This window comes from Schistocerca nitens, chromosome 8 (genome assembly GCF_023898315.1).
Source record: "Schistocerca nitens isolate TAMUIC-IGC-003100 chromosome 8, iqSchNite1.1, whole genome shotgun sequence".
Lineage (NCBI taxonomy): Eukaryota > Metazoa > Arthropoda > Insecta > Orthoptera > Acrididae > Schistocerca > Schistocerca nitens.
This window is the reverse complement of record NC_064621.1, coordinates 598,647,683-598,666,182: the sequence shown is the minus strand read 5'-3', so window position 1 is coordinate 598,666,182 and position 18,500 is coordinate 598,647,683. Positions and strand designations below refer to the sequence as shown.

General features: G+C 41.3%; 1 protein-coding gene across 1 annotated transcript in view; it reads right to left on the bottom strand.

The window, feature by feature from the left end:
- Positions 1–18,500, bottom strand: part of LOC126199303 (transient-receptor-potential-like protein) — a 212,081-nt gene that overhangs the window by 170,263 nt on the left and 23,318 nt on the right. Inside the window, exons 2-4 of the mRNA XM_049936138.1 lie at positions 17,102–17,233; positions 14,259–14,392; positions 10,285–10,522 (exon numbers count right to left, since the gene is read on the bottom strand). Of these exons, the coding sequence (XP_049792095.1) occupies positions 10,285–10,522; positions 14,259–14,392; positions 17,102–17,131 (402 nt within the window). The 5' untranslated portion in view covers positions 17,132–17,233. The remainder of the gene's footprint in view (positions 1–10,284; positions 10,523–14,258; positions 14,393–17,101; positions 17,234–18,500) is intronic.

Here is an 18,500-nt window from a genome sequence, read left to right as displayed (position 1 = left end):
TGAAGTGAGGATAGTAATGCAACATGCCCAGAGGACATGCACAGATATTTGTTGCCATCTTTCATATTTTGAAAAATGTTGAATCAGTGGCATGAAGGAAATGGGGGCTTCATACCGACAGCACCAACAGACAGATAGGTGTAGTGCAAGGACTACAGAACACATGGTGTCAACGAGCTCAGTATGTCAGTGTGGCAAGAAGACTAGTCATAGATCCTTCCAGAAAGACTGTATCACAAAAAGATCATAGGACTATTTGAATGGCTCTGATGAATCGACACAACAACAGCTGAAATCTGGATGGAGATTGCAGGCAGTGTTGCCACAAACCATTGAGAACAGGTTAATGGAAGCTGGGTTAGGTCTCGAGTTTGTATGTGTCATTTACTGCTAACACCATACCACAGACAAAACATACTTCCACGGTATAGAGCTAGAATTTACTGGGACACTGAGTGGCAATCTGTAGCATTCAGTGATGAATCTCGCTATTTCTGTGGTCGTCAGATCGAGGTCAATGTGATCATAGATGACCTGGTGAAAGATCACAAGAAGCACTCATTCTCAAAACCCATACCTCTCCAACTCCTGGAGTGATGGTGTGGGGAGCTCTTGGATATGACAACAGGACTGACATCGTAAATGTTGAAGGGAGACTGAATGCTCGTCAGTGTATGGTGTATATGGCAAGAATGGTAAACCTCTCGTCATGTCCTTAATGACAAAGATACCAAACGGCATAATCCAGCAAGATAATACAAGAATCCTCACTCCATTTCACACCACAGTTGTTTTGAGGAATGTAGACATAACTGCCTGACCTGCCCTGTTCCTTGATTTTTCACCCATGGGTTGTACCTGGATGCCCATGAATTGACACAACAAATGTTTCAAGTATGACAAGAAACCCATAGAGATAACATTCAGAGGCAGTATGTTTCCATGCCACAAAGAATACAAAGTACTTCCATGAGGGTTAAAAGTCATACAGATGTTGGTGGTGTTCATCAGAGTCGAATCAAATGAAAGTTTAATCATTTATGCCTTTTATATGATGAACATATCCAAGAAGTTAGATGAATGTAGGACTGGTTCTACAAGGCACAGATTTTCCATTTACATGAATGTGCATCCAACTGGCAGTAATATGTTACATGTAGAAGCTAGGGGGTTCTTCATTTTACATTTTGAGACTATACCACCACATAATAATGTGACATCGCATTTTCTTAAGTTCAGTCTGCAGGGATTCTCTGTTTTTAATTTTGAATCATTGCAGTCTCTTTGTTGATATAACAAACAATGGCACTTTATTGTTATTAGTATTTCAGATGTGTCGGGCAATCTCTGTGGAGTTGTATCAGATTACAAATACACAGCCTCAGGGCTCTAGTCTCGTTCCAGTTAATGAGGCTTTCACGTTTGGCCATTCTATTTGTATGGAGAAAAGTCAGTTTATAATGTATTTCAGATTCCACAATAAACTCTATGCTTCTCCACAGCCAGTTCATCACAAGTACAGCTTGCAAGCTGCAACAATGTACTGCAACTCAAGGTTGTCAGTCAAGTTGGTATTCACGCAAAGCTAGTTAAGAGTATTGTGTAATTCAGTAAAGAATGTCCTCTTGCTTAAAATTTCTTATGAATAGTGTGTTTCATTATTATATGATAATCTTTCTTTGACAGATTCCTTGAGACAACAATGAATTGGAAATCACTTGCTATAGTGTAACAAAGTTTGGCAAGCCACCTTGTCTTTAATGCATTGAAGAAGAATTCGACGTGACATTGAAGCTTAATCTTCCTTTCTTCTATTCAGAATGACAATATTTGTCAATCTGTGTGCATCTGGAAACATTTTGAAAATGTAAGGTCTATAACTCTCCACATACAGAGAAACTGAGCTCAAAATACCTCTTTGATATTTCTTACAGTCGAATAACACACTCCACAAAACATAAATGAAATACATATACTTTTCATAAACAGTGTGAAGATGAGTCTTTTTACCCATCATAGCCCCATCCACTTCCCCTGGTCCCTTCCCCCTTTTTCCATATGGGCAGAAAGTGTTATGTCAACAATATCAGTTGTCTTCATTATTAAGTCAGTGTTTTTAAACATAAATGTAAATCTTAAAAAGACATTGAAGTATATGTGTTTAGTAACATAAGCACTGATGACTTGCTTTGAATTTTTGAAGTTACAATGCAAATTTCTAATGGTTTCTGGAATATAGTTAAATCTTAGGACAACGTGATATTTTACCCTTGTTGCACTGTTGTTGGGCATCGTACTAGTGCATACTTTTATGTTTGTCAAGGGATGGGATGGGTGAGAAGTGTAATTTTGTTGGTATTCAGATTGAGATGAGTAGTAGTTGTGCTGGTGGAACAGGATAGAGGTGTGGATTTTTTAGTTGTGGGTTTTACGTAAGACAGTATTTGGAGAGGAAGGATTTTATGTAAGATATTGATTGGAGAGGAAGGGAGTGAAATGACTGGGAAGAAGACTCAGCACAAAGTTGTTGGAAAGTGAAGAGAGGAAAGAAGGAAATCTGTTAGATCTGGAAGGTTTGTTAGATCTCTGAGTAAATTTCATAGTCACATAGAGGGAAGTGACTACAGTTTCATTGACAGAGTATATGAGGCACGTATAGACATGGGCTTGTGGTTGCATAAATGCACCAAACTAGGTGGGGGCTGGGAATCATGGCGTAACTACTGTGTGGTTGGAGTCAATTCTGTGGAAGTGTAGGTCTCATATGGATGTTCATGATGATAAAAGTAAGAAAAAATAGTATTATTTGGTGCTTAAGTCCTGTGGGGGGAGAGTGAGCTGATGCAGTAAGCGTCATACCGACCAGTTTTCCTGCTGAACACTTGAGCTAATTTTATGATAGGCTCCTATGTGATTGTCTGGTTGCATACATGGAGATGTATGGGATGAGATGGCAGCAGTGTAATTTCTAGAAAGGAGAGTAACCAGATGGTGCAGTAAATACAACGTCAGATCTATAGAACATAGAAGCACGATTTGCTGTTAGCATCCTTGTGGATATTGAGTACCCATGACCATTTATAGCAGCCGTCTTTGTTCTCAAGCTTGTGTGAATTGAGGATCCCACTTTTTCTGTACTACTACTTCAGGGACTATTGTAAGGGGAGAATAGTTAAATTGACTGTTCCATCTGCTACCACAGACCGAAATACAAGATTGGACAAAAATGTGGAAATACCAAAAACACAACACATTATCGAGCCTAATACGGCGCAGAAAATTCTTTGGCATTCAAAACAGCTTCCAGATGTCTCAAAATGGATAAATACATGCCCTTTTTGGCTTGAAAGAAATCTTATACCATTCATCCTGGAAAGTAGTAGGAAGTTCATGTAATGATTATGGAGGTGGGTAGCGATCAGGTAACCTTCTGTCCAAAGTAGACCACAAACACCCAATAATATTGAGATGTGGTGACTGTGGTGACCACAGGAGATGCGACAATTCGTTGTCATGCTCACAAAACCAGTGCTGAATGACGCGAGCTGTGTGAAAAGGGGCCTTGCCATCTTGGAACGCAACTTTAGCACAGGGAAACAAACACTGTGCCGTGGAATGGACCTGATCATCGAAAATGGTCACATCATCCTTGGCAGTAATACAACCTTGAAGAGTTACAATGGAACCCATGGAATGCCACGATCTGGCAGCCCAACAAATCACCAAACCCCCATGTCTCACTCTTGGAACGTAAACTCGGCCGGAAGATGGAAATAGTGTGAAACAAGACTCACTTGTCCAAATGACATTCTTCTATTGCTCCATAGTCGAGGTTTTATGGCTTTGGCACCACGTTTTCCAGTTGCTGGGATTTCTATCCCTGATAAGTGTTTTTGGAACTCCGGCACGTTCTGCATTTCCCTACTTATGGAGTTCCCTTCTTGTTGTCTTGATGCCAATAGCTTTGCGTTTGCGACATTCAGTTCTGCAGTGATTTTTGCAGTTGCCCTGCTCTTATTTCTCGTCACAAATCCTCTTCAATGACCGTTCGTCACGATCACACAATACAAACTTTTGACCGCATTGTTTCTTAGCGGATCTTGTTTTTCCGTTTTTCCTGTATGTGATACAAATTTTCGACACGGTGCCCCTCGAAACACCGATCTCTTCAGCTACCGTACGAGCACCAACAGTTTGCCCAGGCTGGAATGCACTGAGCGCGACATAATGCACACACAACACCTTTCTGACCACGACTAACACATAGAGCGTATTGAGAACATTGCACGGGCGCCATTTCTGATCAAATACAATAGCACAACCTGTAGGCTTGACTAGCGTCTGATTTATGTTCAAAGCATGCAGTTCTCGTGGTGTCTCCATATTTTTGTCCTGTATATCTAACGGATATCCGTTGGGCTCCATTAAGGAACTCAGTTCCTTGCACATTGTAATGGAATCTTCACTGAAGCAGTTAACTGAAAGTAATGTAGCAGAAATCTTATTAATGATTGTTGGTGGAAATTCCGAGGATAGTGCTGAGCACACAGGTAATACGATATTATCTGTTTGAAGAGCGTGATACCTGTGGAATAAGATGCAGATACCCACTTGTAAAACTGTACATTATGCGTAAAGGGAGGCTGTTATGTCAGAGGTTTTCGTGGTGAAAGTGTTGGATACGTCAGTAAGGAGAGAGAGGGAGTGGTACAGTATTCGGCATTACATCTCGATGAAGGCCTTAATTTTAAAGACTGTCCCACACAAAGATGTAATAAAGCCTCTTAAGTTATGAACGAAACCGGCAAGCTCATGACCATGAATAAAAAATTTCGTTCGAATATTTTGCACCTGTGCTACGATATAATGTTGACACCTGTCGTCTCCTTTGGAGCGATTGAGTGAGCCTGCCACTTGCGGGCTACACGATCAGTGATGATGTTATGAAGAATGCCGACGATGGTACTTTTTAATGTTACAGGGCATGCAAGATAACTATGTCGGAAGCACTTCTTTGGCTATACACTTTATCCTTTGGATTTACAGATATGTATGCAAGGATCATATACTGACTTCTAGGGAGATATGCAGGCAGAGTGCATTTCAGTACAGGACACATTCGGCAGTAATTTGGATATATAGTCTGTCGGTAAACTGAAGAGCGAGCGAGCGAGTCCCCACTCTGCCTACCCAGCTACGTCACGAGGCGCTTCTACAGGGTGTTTCACAACGCAGTACCGGCCCTGCCGCGGCGCGCGCTTCAAATCTGTGGCGAAGCCGTGTACTGATACGTCTCGGCTGCGTTTATTTTTAGACAAATGCATTATGACCATAAGGTATACAAATAACGATAGCTTCTTCCGAAACACAACATTACAGAGTAAATAATAACATAGGAACGGAAGTCAGGATTCTACTAAAAACATACAACCAAATGCCTGTTCATGTGGATGTATGTTCCTCTATTTCTATTCGTAAAACGAACCCCCTATAATGTAATCAGACTGTAGAATTTAAGGCTTGTTCTTATTTTGCCGATTTGCACTACTTTTTTGCCACTATCTTCGTAAACATGCTTCAAACGTATGTGTTCAACGTTATGCATATTGGGTATTTATTCTGTTGTCAGCTGTCAGAAAGGTTACATGTGTTTTGGTGGCATCAACGATTGTTTGTTTTCCCTTTAAAATAAAGTAGAGAACATGTATTAAATTTTGTTACAAGAATGGAATAAAGTGTATGAAATTTTTAGAAATGGTAAATATTGCTTTTGGGGATCCTGTTATGAGTAAACCAAGGGCAGACATGTGGTATAAACATTTCAAAGCAGGCCTTAGAGGACAGCGGTTTTACAAGCATGGATGAGATTAAAAATGCACAGTTAAGAGACCTATAAACTATCCCGAAGAAATAGTTCCTACAGTGTTTCGGGAATTGGAAAAAGCACTGACATAAGTGTATAGTATGTAATGGGGAATATTTTGAAGAGGATAACATTGCTGCAGATTAACAAATAAAGTTCTTACCAAAAAATTAAAATTAATATGTGAACGCACCTCGTATGTCAAGCTTTTTGCTTAGAAGTCCAGAATCGGTGTACATGTTTCGCAGTAAATTTCAGCAGTGTTTAGAATAGCTATTATGCACTTGTTTTAAGCAATATGTCTTAGAATCAGGTGAATAATGATCGAGATAGAGCTTTAGTGTTCCATAAACATAAAAGGTTTTACGAGATTTGGAAACTGTCTATAACAATGGGTTTCCTCCCAAAATTATTAGTTTTCCTTCGTGGCGATTCCAGTAAACCATGCAGTTTATTTTTCCATTCCTTTCTTATGCGACCTATTAGGTGAGGCTGACGTGTGCATAAATTGCAGCCCTTTGATTCGGACTGGTAATATTAGCCAACAGTTCTTTTTGGGTCGCCGCTTTAATACACTCTGTAATAAGATTAGAGACGGTCGAACGCTCGTTACTCCCCAAATATCTCCTCTTCTTCGTATTCTGCACATTTTCTTGCATTGCTAGACGATTATCCATCACTTCGGATATCGAAGTACATCAGTAAGTATACAACGTTAACTCACTGAGACTGGAAACTAAGATCCCACGAACGGAAACGACTTACATCACTGCACGCCGATCTACACCTCTAGACCGAAAACGAGCAACAGATTTTGGGTGCCCCTGTAGGCCGGTGGCAGCGTTCTTCCGGGAAAGGCCACTTCCCCCACCAAAAGCGCTGTTCGCTCTTCAGTTTACAGACAGACTATACCTTGCAAATAGAAGACTTCGTCAGTCAAACGGATAACTACTTCGTCGTACAACATGTAATTTTAACTTGATGATACATTCTATATTTGAGAATCTATGTAACCAAATGGCTAACTCGGTCATTATGCATTGGCCCCAGTTGCGGGTTGCCTATCTAACGGCGTCCAGGGCAGCAAAAATTTGATTTTCCGTATTTCAAACAGTTATCCACCGAATTTAAAAAATTGAAATGCTGTCATAACCATCTTATTAAGAGGTATTAGCAGTTGTTAAAGGTTTAACACAGAAAAACGGGTATTAAAAAAATCACTCAGACTATGTGAATTTTAAAATTTTCCCGTCGAATTGACTGTTCAAACAAATTTCGGGCTTGCAGCCGGTCGTCGTTCAATACTTAGCTTCTGGAAACTTTCGAGAAGCTAAGTATTGAACGACGACCGGCTGCAAGCCCGAAATTTGTTTGAACAATCAATTCGCCGGGAACATCTTAAAATTCACATCAGACGCCTTTACGGGGAGGAGATGGCCTCACATATCCGAAGTTTCCAGAAGCTAAGTATTGAACGACGACCGGCTGCAAGCCCGAAATTTGTTTGAACACTCAGACTATATTCATCCAATACTTGAGAATAACAGCACTTAACGCCTAGCAACAAACTTTATACATCATTTCAAACCTTTATGAAAGTTTCTCTCGGTGACACTGCCCACAATATGATGAAAAGAGAAAAGTTTGTCGCTTACTGAATTTTCACTGTTCTTGCACTGTTAAACTTCAGTATCAAGAATGACGTTTTAATTTATTACATCTTTGTTACTGCCCACATGTACCACGGAATGTACTTGCAAAATTATATCATTGTACGACATATAATTCAAAAACGTTGAGATGCATGAAAAATTAGCTTTTCTTTTATAGTACGCGAATTACCCAGAATATACTCATCCACTGTTTCATGATGAGAGCACTCAACAACTTTAAGCAACACATTGATAAAATAATCATACGTTTGAAGCTGTTTTATATCATGGAGTTCCAGTCTTTAAAGAACTGGGGATGGGGGTGTTACTGGTGTTGTCTACTCTGTCACTCTTGTCTGATGTGACAAACGAGAAGAGAAGCTAGGGATGGCCACTTCAAGGTGGAGTGCTGTGCTGGTCGCCTGGAAACTTCCGTCGTTACAAATGACAATGGGCATACCTATTATCGCTGTAGGTTAGTAAAGATAAGTTAGACTGGCGATAGGTTTATATTAGGTTCCGGATTTTTGTTTGCAGTTATTCTTACTGTGTTCTTCACGAATTTTGTGTAATTTACGCAATGTATATGCGTTATTTTCCAATTGTAAGTGCCACATACAACCCGCTTTATCCCCTAGATTGCTAGAATGGGGGGGGGGGGGGGGGGGGCAAAGCGTAGTAAATTAAATAAAGAAAGGTAGGAGAGGATAAGTTAGACCAACACTTTGTAAGTTTGGAGGGTGGAGCAGGATTCAATATTCATTTACATCTGAATAATATATTCAGTTTGCTGTGGGCTTTCTGTTAGAAGTTTGGAAGGTGGTCTTTCCATTTCAGTTTAAGGATGAGAGTTACTGTGAAGTACCGGTATTTTAGTTTTTTCATTGGTAGGATAGAACGCTGTTAAACAGCAACGTAGAAGTCATGGGAGGCGGAAGCTGTGGGTGGTGGGTCCTATAAAAATCAAATGTTCAAATGTGTATGAAATCTTATAGGACTTAACTGCTAAGGTCATCAGTCTCTAAGCTTACACACTACTTAACCTAAATTATCCTAAGGACAAACACACACACCCATGCCCAAGGGAGGACTCGAACCTCCCCTGGGACCAGCCGCACAGTCCATGATGCATCGCCCCAGACCGCTCGGCTAATCCCGCACGGCTTTGGGGTCCTATAAATACTGTCTTGATCTTGGAAGGGTTTATCATGATGTACCAGTGGTTTAGGTACAACGTTCAACATTCTGTTAAAAACGAGGCCATTAAAGATGGAACGCAAACTCACGTTAGTCAAAGTTGGGGGAGAAAATTACTCGTTTCTTTTTCAAAAACGCATTCATCGTATTCACCTCCAGAGGTTAAGGGAAACAATGGAAGGCGTAAACCAGTATTGTTGGGTGGGGGTTGGAAAGCAAATTGTCCTGAATGAGAGTCCAATGACTTACCAACCACATTACCTCGCTTGGTGCCCCAGGGGGTGAACTGGTTGAAATGGCACTTGAGGGGTTGTTGAGATTTCTGGTGGGAGAAGTATAGGGCTATGTAAGCAGTTTCGTCAGTGTACTAATGGAAGTGAACAGGTATGCTTTTCCTTTAAATATGAATAGAGTAGTGGACATGCTGGAGTGGCTAGAGAACAGAGACATGGGGCAAGCCTGCAGTAGGAGGAGAGATACGGAAATTAGTGTTGTTTATGTTTATGGTTACGTAGTGTGGGCAATTGGATTGCACAATCACGGTAGGATAGGCTATTGGAGGTGCTTACACATAGAATTTGAAAAAGATGCTCGACTACCATATGCGGTAATAGGCCTTTGCAGTGTCGAAGGACACAAAGATGGCAGATTTATGATTACTCAGTTGATGCATAAGTTGGTACAAAGGGTGGGCGATTGGACAGTAATCAGAATGGGATAGGCTATTGGAACTGTATACATCTGGAATTTGAAAAATATACCTGTTGCCGTACACAGTCTTAGGCCTTTCCAAGCTTAAGTGACATGTAGATGGCAGGTTTATGTTCACTGAGTTAGTGGGACTGCAGGTAGATAAGGTATAAGAGTTAGTTGTCGGAATAGAAGTTGGGATGTTATCTACAGTGGTTAACAGAAATGGGTAAATGCCTGTTTAGGTGTTCATAGATGCATTGGGAGAGTATGGGTTTGAGGACCTTTATAAATACTGAAGTGGGGTGGTTAGGCACTAGATGAGGTTGTCACTAGCATATTTGTTAAATTTAAGGAAGAATAGATTTTCCACAGAGGGGAATTGTAGCCTATGCTTAGAATCACTTTGAAGCGAATGGAAAGGATTTGTAGGATGGAGAGAGAGCTTTTTTCATATGCCGATAGGGAATGCAGTCTTGACTACTGTGCAGGAATGTGAAATAAGCAGTGGGGCTGTTACACTGAGACATAGGAGACTGTCCAATGGATCACGAGACACTGTCATGGCAAAAAAGCCCACAAGATTCCTTCCAAAGACGGGATATTGTGCGATTTAGTGCACATATTCCGATTTGGGTGAAACCCATTCGTTTCTTGTATTGTTGAAGACAAGCGAATGTGCGAAGTTGAAAAGAGTAATGCATTTTGTAGATGTACCTTACCGTAATGATAAACACCATTACTGCGAATAGACACAATATCAAGACATTAAAAAGCGATCTTGTGATGGAACGAATGACTGTTGTAGGTGTGAGGGGTTGTCATTAAGCAGTGGTGTCAGGAAAATCTAATGCTTGCTTGTTACACAACGTCGTTACTCACGTAAGGCTCCCCTTCTTTATGGATGATTTCCTCGTGCTCGAGGAGGAGTTCAACGGCTTCCACGAACTCTACGTTGATAGCATGCAGAAGCGCGTCACGCGTTTCTACGCCGAGCACGACCAGCAGCTCGACCATCTCCAAGTTTTCCTGGTCGATGGCCAATGTCAGTGCACCTCTTCCCAGCGGATCCAGGCAATTGATATTGATATGCCCTTTGTGGTGCGCTAGCTGCAACATCCTGCAATGCAATGACATTAACTAAAGTGTACCAGATTCAGTGCTTCCTTTTGCATCTGAGAATACTGTGCAATTAAATTATAGCCTATACATCCTTTATGACATTTTTACTTTCAGAAAGTACCATCACAGTAGAGGTGTGACTTGTAACATATCACCTTCTACTACTATGGGTCTCGCTTGATTTTGGATTACAGCCTAACATGCATAAGACGCTACACTGGGTGAACATTAGTAAAACCAACAAACTGCAGGGACGTATTGACTGGAAATGGAGGAACAAAGATCCTATGAACATGTCTGCTGAAATGCATCGCTGCCACTGTCGATGGCGCTGACGAATGACAGTTTCTCCGGTCACATGCCGCGTGTTCCTTGTGTGTTGCAGATTGTGTGATTGACGCAGCGTACTGTAAGCAGCAGAATGGTCTGGTATTCATGTCGGGAACAGGTCGAGATGGGTTTGTGTGAGGCCAAGAAGATAGAAATATCCAAGAGGCAGCACGGCTACACCAAAACAAGTATTCTCACAGACGCCAACCACATCACACAACATTTCAATTCCTTTTTGTATGTTTCTGTGATCATGGGTCCTTTCAGACAAACAAACGTGAAGAGAGATGGCAGACTGTGTGTACATCAAATATGGAGGACCGGGTTCTATAGGATATTGAGACGTATCCTAGTACAAGCTCCAGGCAAGTTGCCTGCCAGCATGGTGAAAACCAAAGTACGATTATAGGTATCCTGCATGACAACCACTACTATCCCTATCACCTGCAACACAGAAAGAACACATGGCACATTGTCATAAATTTTGCTATGGTTATTTTTCAGTGCTGAAGCAACATTTCATGTTAATGGTAAAGTTAACTGGCATAATATGTGCATATAGGGACTCCGTAATGCACAGGAGATGGTTGAACATGAAAGAGATATGGCTAAAGTGAGCGTGTTTTGTTCCATTTCTTATTAAAAGGCACATGGCTCATTCACTTTTTGAGAATAACACCGTGACTGGTATGAATTAATGAAATGCTACAGTTGTGGCTTTTTCAACTACTTCAGGAAGACCAATGATTTCATACTCCAACAAGATGGAGCCCAACCACACTGCCACAAGTGTACAACAGTTTCTGAATGGAGCATTGCCTAAACGCTGAATATAGCGAACGGGAATTTGAAACACTACCCTACAGTCTTGCTTCCAAGATCTCCAGATATGACACAATGCGTCTTTTTGTTGGAATATGTGAAGGAATGTGGTTTTGTTCCCTCTCTAACTGAAGATGTAAATGAATTCAAAAACGAAATAGCAACACCAGTGATGAAATCTTACATCAAGAACTTAGGCCTTGTGTAGATACTGCCTGTGTAGCTGATGGTGGGCACATAGAGCATTTACAGGGTGACACAGAATAACGGGAATGTTTGAAATGAGTAGTGGCAGCCATGGACAGGTGGCAGCACTGCGGGTTCGTGACAGTAAGTAAACAGTCCGCCATTTCAGTAGCATGGACCAGTGGAACGGACATCAGCGTGCGTTAGCTATAAAAATGGTTTATAAAAACAATGATAGTTTGGTAGCGGCGCAGAGGGAGTTTCGGCGTTTCTATAATGTAGGACGTCATGATGCCATTCCTTCGAAACACGCTATAAAATGTTGGATTAATAACTTTGAAGAGACTGGATCTGCCCTCAAGAGGAAACCAACAGGACAATCAAGAAGTGTGCGTTCTGCAGCGAACATTAATGTTGTACACAAGTCTATGTTACGGAACCCACGGCATTCAATTTGTAAGCAAGCAGCAGTGGTTGGAGTGTCCCGGGAGAGTGTTCGCAGAATTCTTGATCTTGATTTAAAATTTCATCCATACAAACTACAGATAGTTCAACAATTGAAGGACCACGATTACCAGTTGCGAGTAGGATTTTGTCAATAAATGATAACAAAAATAAAGAATGACGATAAATTTCTAAACAAGTTGTGGATGTCAAATGAGGCACATTTTCATCTCACAGGTAATGTGAATAAACAGAACTACCGTTACTGGGAAAAAACAAATCCTAATGACGTTATTGAGCGCCCTTTACACGCTGGTAAAGCGACTTTATGGTGTGGTGTTTCATCACATGGGTTTATGCGACCGTATTTTTTCGCAAATGAATAGGGAAACACAATAACGGTCAGTGCCGATCGTTAGGAGACGTTACGAACTTTCGTTACGCCTGCTTTGGACAACTTTCCGAACGTTCAAGAAACCTGGTTTCAACAGGACAGAGCATCACAAACTGCACGTCAATCATTGGCATATGTGCGAGAATTGTTTGGCAACAGTGTGATCTCAAGATTCGGTAACATTCTCTGGCCCCCTAGATCGCCAGATTTATCAATCTGTGATTTTTTTCTTGTGGAGCTACCTCAAGAGCAAAGTCTACACGACTCGACCAAGAACCTTGGATGAGTTAAAACAGAGAATTCGGGATGTAGTTCACAGTATCCCAGCTGAGATATTGCAGTGGTCAATGAGGAATATCAACAGCAGATTTCACGAAAATATTTGTACAGGAAGACGCCATCTAAAGGACAAAATTTAAAAAAAAATGATAAATGCCATCAACGTTTCATAAATGGCAAAGTTGTAAGGTTTCAATTACTATGAATGCAATTTCTTTCCTTCATTACTACTAGTTTTATTGGATTGTGGAAATGTTCCCATTTTTCTGTGTCACCATGTATAATAACACAGCAAAATCTTTAGGGTTTTGTGGGTATTATACAATTTGTACCTGTTCTGTTATCATGTTTGTCTAATTAGATATGAATACCGTGTATTACGAACTGTAATACGCACTTTTTTCTTCGAAAATTGCTTCCAAAATTCAGGTGCGTCTTATACTCGAAATCAATATAAAAATGTCCAGTGTTTGACTTAAAATTCCCACCAGTCTTGAAAATGGCCATATATTCGTTGCTGCGGGAAATCTATCTGAATCTGGCAACACTGGGTTCAAATGGCAGCAGCAGTGCACCGATGCAACAAATATAACCTGCGGCTATACTGCAATCCCATACTTATGGCTAACATAGGGGCCGTAAGGATAAGATTAGAATAATTACTGTAAGCACTGAGGCATTCAAAAAATCATTCTCCATGCGTGAATGGAACAGGAAGAAATCCTGATAACTCGTTCAATGGGACATACTGTCTACCATACACATCAAGGTGGTTTGCAACGTATAGATCTAGATGTTAAATTGTATATTAGAGATGAATGGAACAAATGGATTATGGATGAAACCCAACACGAATTCACGCCGAAGGGGGCATTAAAACGACTTACAATCAAACAACAGTATGGGTCTTTCAAGAAGTGCAGCAAAAGTAACCGTCTCGATTGCAATGAAGACCATCTGATGGAGAGGAGAACATGACAACGAAGAGGAAGAAGAAGAAGAAAAAGAAAGTTCAGATGACGATTTTCAAGGATTTTAAAGGTCAGTTCGGTTTTATAAACTGAGAACTGTTTTAATCTGGCTTTGCAATCTAATACTAAAAATGGTAAAAATGTTTTTTTTTTAAATGCTTTCAAATTAAGTTATGTTTGTAGTCCGTAGCGTCTAATAATACGTAAAATACGTTAGTAAAAATCAGATAGGCTTTTTGAAACGCTCTTTAACTAGTTTTTAAGACTTTAACGTATTTCTCTAATTTTCTGAAAATGTAGTGTTATACCTCCTGACGTTCGGGACATCTCCTCTTTCGACGGCGAGCAGAAACTTTTTCTCGTCGAGGGTCAGCGGTCTTGGCAGGTTGGGCATCACGATTGGTTCCCGGGATACGCCTGGGGCTTCGATCTCCAGCCCCACCTGGAACGAAGGAAAGGTCAGCCAACGCCTCAGAAACAAGTAGTCAACAGTAATGTTTGTGTAGCGGCCTAGAGCTTACTGATCTAAGTGTATAGATCGACCTCGCTTATTAAAAAAATTCTTCTAATGGCTTGAGCTGGAGGCGAGGATTATATAGCACCTACGTCAGTAAATTATAATTTATCTCCAACATATCGTCCTATGTGTAATGAACTGGAATGTTGTCTTAATATAATGCGCCGTATGCTGTGCGGTCACCTAATTGCTTTAGGCGGTTTAAAATTACAAATATGAGAGACATCGAACTGAATTATGCTGTTTAACCTGCCTACACACACTGACAGCAAGTTTTGGTCTTCATAAAGAGAAGACGACTCAGACTTAATAAGTTATATTCCCAGAACACTTATTTTCCGACATACTGAGTTGCTGAAATGTGCAATCGTCTTTTTAAATCTGTTGGTTGTCCGATTTTCTTTCACGAAGTCTGAGCTATTGTACGCCGTATGATTATGTTTACCCTGCTCTGAAATACAGTCAAACAAAGTCGGTATATCTTATAATGCATGTTTTCAACGATTTTGTTATAAATGTGAAGTTTAGGAACTTAAAAGCTGAAATTGTTGGAAAAGCAGGAAAATTGTCGTATTGGCCATAATTTCAGTTGTTTCAATACTTTCTCCGTGATGAAAAGGCAAATGAAAACAATTCATCTGTTTATACAGCGAAAATACACTGAAGAGCCAAAGAAAGAGGTACACCTGCATAATATCGTATGCGGCCTTCGGTGAGCACGCAAAAATCGCGCAGCACGACACAGGGGTCCCATATCACTCAAACTGCACACGCCCCACACCATTACAGAGCCTCCACCACCTTGAACAGTCCCCTGCTGACAAGCAGGGTCCATGGATTCATGAAGTTGTCTCCACACCCTTACACGTCCATCCGTTCGATACAATTCGGAACGACACTCGTCCGACCAGGCAATATGTTTCCAGTCATCAACAGTCCAATATCGGTGTTGACGGGCCCAGGTGAGGCGTAAAGCAGTCATCAAGGGTACACGAGTGGGCATTCGGGTCCGAAAGTCCATATCGATGATGTTTCGTTGAATGGTTCCCATGCTGACACTTATTGATGGGCCAGCATTGAAATCTGCAGCAATATGCGGAAAGGTTTCACTTCCGTCACATTGAACGATTCTCTTCAGTCGTTGGTCCCGCTCTTGCAGGATCTTTTTCCTGCCGCAGCGACGTCGGAGGTTTGATGTTTTACCGAACTTCTTATATTCACGGTGAAATGTTCGTACTGGAAAGTTCCCACTTCATCGCTACCTCGGAGATGTGTTTCATCGCTCGTGCGCCGACTATAACACCAAGTTCAAACTCACTTAAATCTTGATAATCTGCCATTGTAACAGCAGTAACAGATCTAACAACTGCGCCAGACGCTAGTTGTCTTATATAGGCGTTGCCGAGGGTAGTGCCGTATTCTGCCTGTTTAGGTATCTCTGTATTTGATTATGCTATATCAGTTTCTTTGGCGCTTCAGTGAATCACATACTGCTATTTTCGACAGTGTGTGAATTGTGTTGTATGAAAGAAGTATTGTTACGCGCGTAACTTAATCTAATGCTTAACAGGACTATTAAACTGAAAAAAAACCAAAGAAAAGTACGGGGAAACGTTCAGTAATTATTCTTCGTGCCCCCTTATGTATAAAAGATCATTGCTCAAAATTTTTCAAGGGTTCCCCAATACAGAAACTTTTTCAGTGGTGGCCATAGTGCTTGTTCATGGCAAAACCTAGACAGTTACATGAATAGAAATGTAATATTGAAGTCCGTCTGCTGTCTTTTCAATAGTATTTTAACCTCACCAATATATATTTCGAAGCACAGCCTAGTTATCAGGGTTTCAATTTTATTGAAGGTCCTTTAGTGTGATGTCAACATGGCAAAAATACGTATCTGTGAATTTTTCTGATTTCTGTTATTTATGACATACGTCGCAATGAAGTACCTTCCAAATTCTGTTAACATTATTATATGAACATTCACACTGTGTATTCACAAATACTCTTTCTGGACAGTTGACATCACAATGGTTCAGATGGTTCAAATGGCTCTGAGCACTATGGGATTTAACTTCTGAGGTCATCAGCCCCCTAGAACTTAGAACAACTTAAACCTAACTAACCTAAGGACATCACACAATTCCATGCACGAGGCAGGATTCGAACCTGCGACCGTAGTGGTCGCGCGGTTCCAGACTGTAGCGCCTAGAACCGCTCGGCCACCAGGCCGGCTGACATGACAATGAAGGACCTTCGATAACAACTGATGAAGTTGCGCTTCGAAATCTGCATTGGTGAGGCAGAGACACTATTGAAAAGACAATAGACGGATTTCATTATTACGTTTTCGCTGAATGTTTCATATGCATTTTTTTCTTCCTGTACGCTACATGAAATCCAATACCTTGGTCTATGTCTATGTAAAACTGTTGTACCACACTTATCTACACATCAGTGTGCAACGTAAATGTTGTATTTAAGGGCTCAAAGAGTTGTTAGAGCAACACACATTAAAGAAATTTAAATGACAGATGTAAGTTTAATGAACTATCCACCAAACCCATTGCAGGATTTTGCTCTGCAAGAAGGGGACGTGTGATCAGCAGAATCGCAGGTTGCCTAGACACTCACCCCGTCCAGGTCCTTCTTCTCATCCGCCATGGTGGTGGTGGTGCTGAGTAGGAGCGTTAGGCGAGGGTATGGTAGTCGGTGTAGGCCAAGGCAGTCAAGTCCGGGGGCACAGGTCGGCTCGGGCTACCTGAGCTGAAAAACACAACAGGTATGTGGTGGTTAGTCCTCTCGACTCGTTGTTTTTTGATATTTTGCGCGTTGCTTGTTCTTAAGCCATTAGTCGAGGGTGAGGCATAAGAAAGAGCGATTTTGAAAAGGCTGTTAAGAAAAAGCACTTCGTTAATTTTTTACTTAATAATCTTAAAATACATGAAAAAGCGTTTTCTGCAATAGTAAAACATCGGTTATTTTTTGAAGATAGCTCCGAAAAGATGTCATCCGTTTAGACGCACACATTCCTCCAGCCGGACCTTGAAGTGAGTCATCATCACATTGCGCAGCATGCCAGTGGGATTTGAACAACTTCCTGTCGGATCCGCTCTTTCAGGGCTTCAATTGTTCGATGAGGGTTCTCCTGGTACACTTTGCGTTTCGTATAACCCAACAAGAAAAAGTCACATGTTGTGAGGTCGGTGAACGAGCGGCACATGTAATATCCCCACTTCGGGAGATCACATGATTTGGAAACAAACGATTGAAAGTATCTATGCTTACTCGAGCAAGGCAGGAAGTTGCTCCGTCCTGCTGGAAAAACTTCTCATCGCTCCCTTCGTCGTATGCAAGCTGTGGAGTAAAAAGGTTTTCCAACATGTCTGCGTATCTGCGCAATGTCACTGTTACAGCATTGCCATGGCGTAGTACGCAATAACTTTTGCGTAGCGCAATGGTTGCTCATGCAGTTCCACAAACGGTTTACGTTGTCCTCGTCTTGATTAATCATGTCCAAAAATTCTAAGCAGAACCGGCTTCGGCTCACATGATCTGTTTCCTTAAGAGCCTGAACCATTTGGATTTTGTAGGGGTGAAAGTGCAAATCTTCGTGTAAAATTCTTCTTACCGTTCTGTTTGAAATCCCAAGTCAGCGCTGTGCCGCCGAACTGAGCGACGAGGACTTCTCTCAGTGGCAGCTCTTACACGTTCGATGTTTTCAGATGTGCGCACAGTTTTGGTCTCCCAGTTTTCTACTTTGTCGTTGACGCCGCCTCCTCAGAGTTCTCAACACACTTTTTAATCGCAGAGGCAGATGGCACCGTCCGATTCCCATTAATGTTGGAGTGGTAGCGGAATGCACAACGCGCTAGCTGGTACGAACTACCGTTTTGATAAAATGCTTTGACAGCGTACGCACAATGCTGTGGGGTCCAGCACTCCATTATGACTAAATGCTATTTCGCGCCAAACGTACCTGACGCTATCCCCTCCACCTCTCTCCGACGCAGCTCGATTCGCGTGCTTTTTA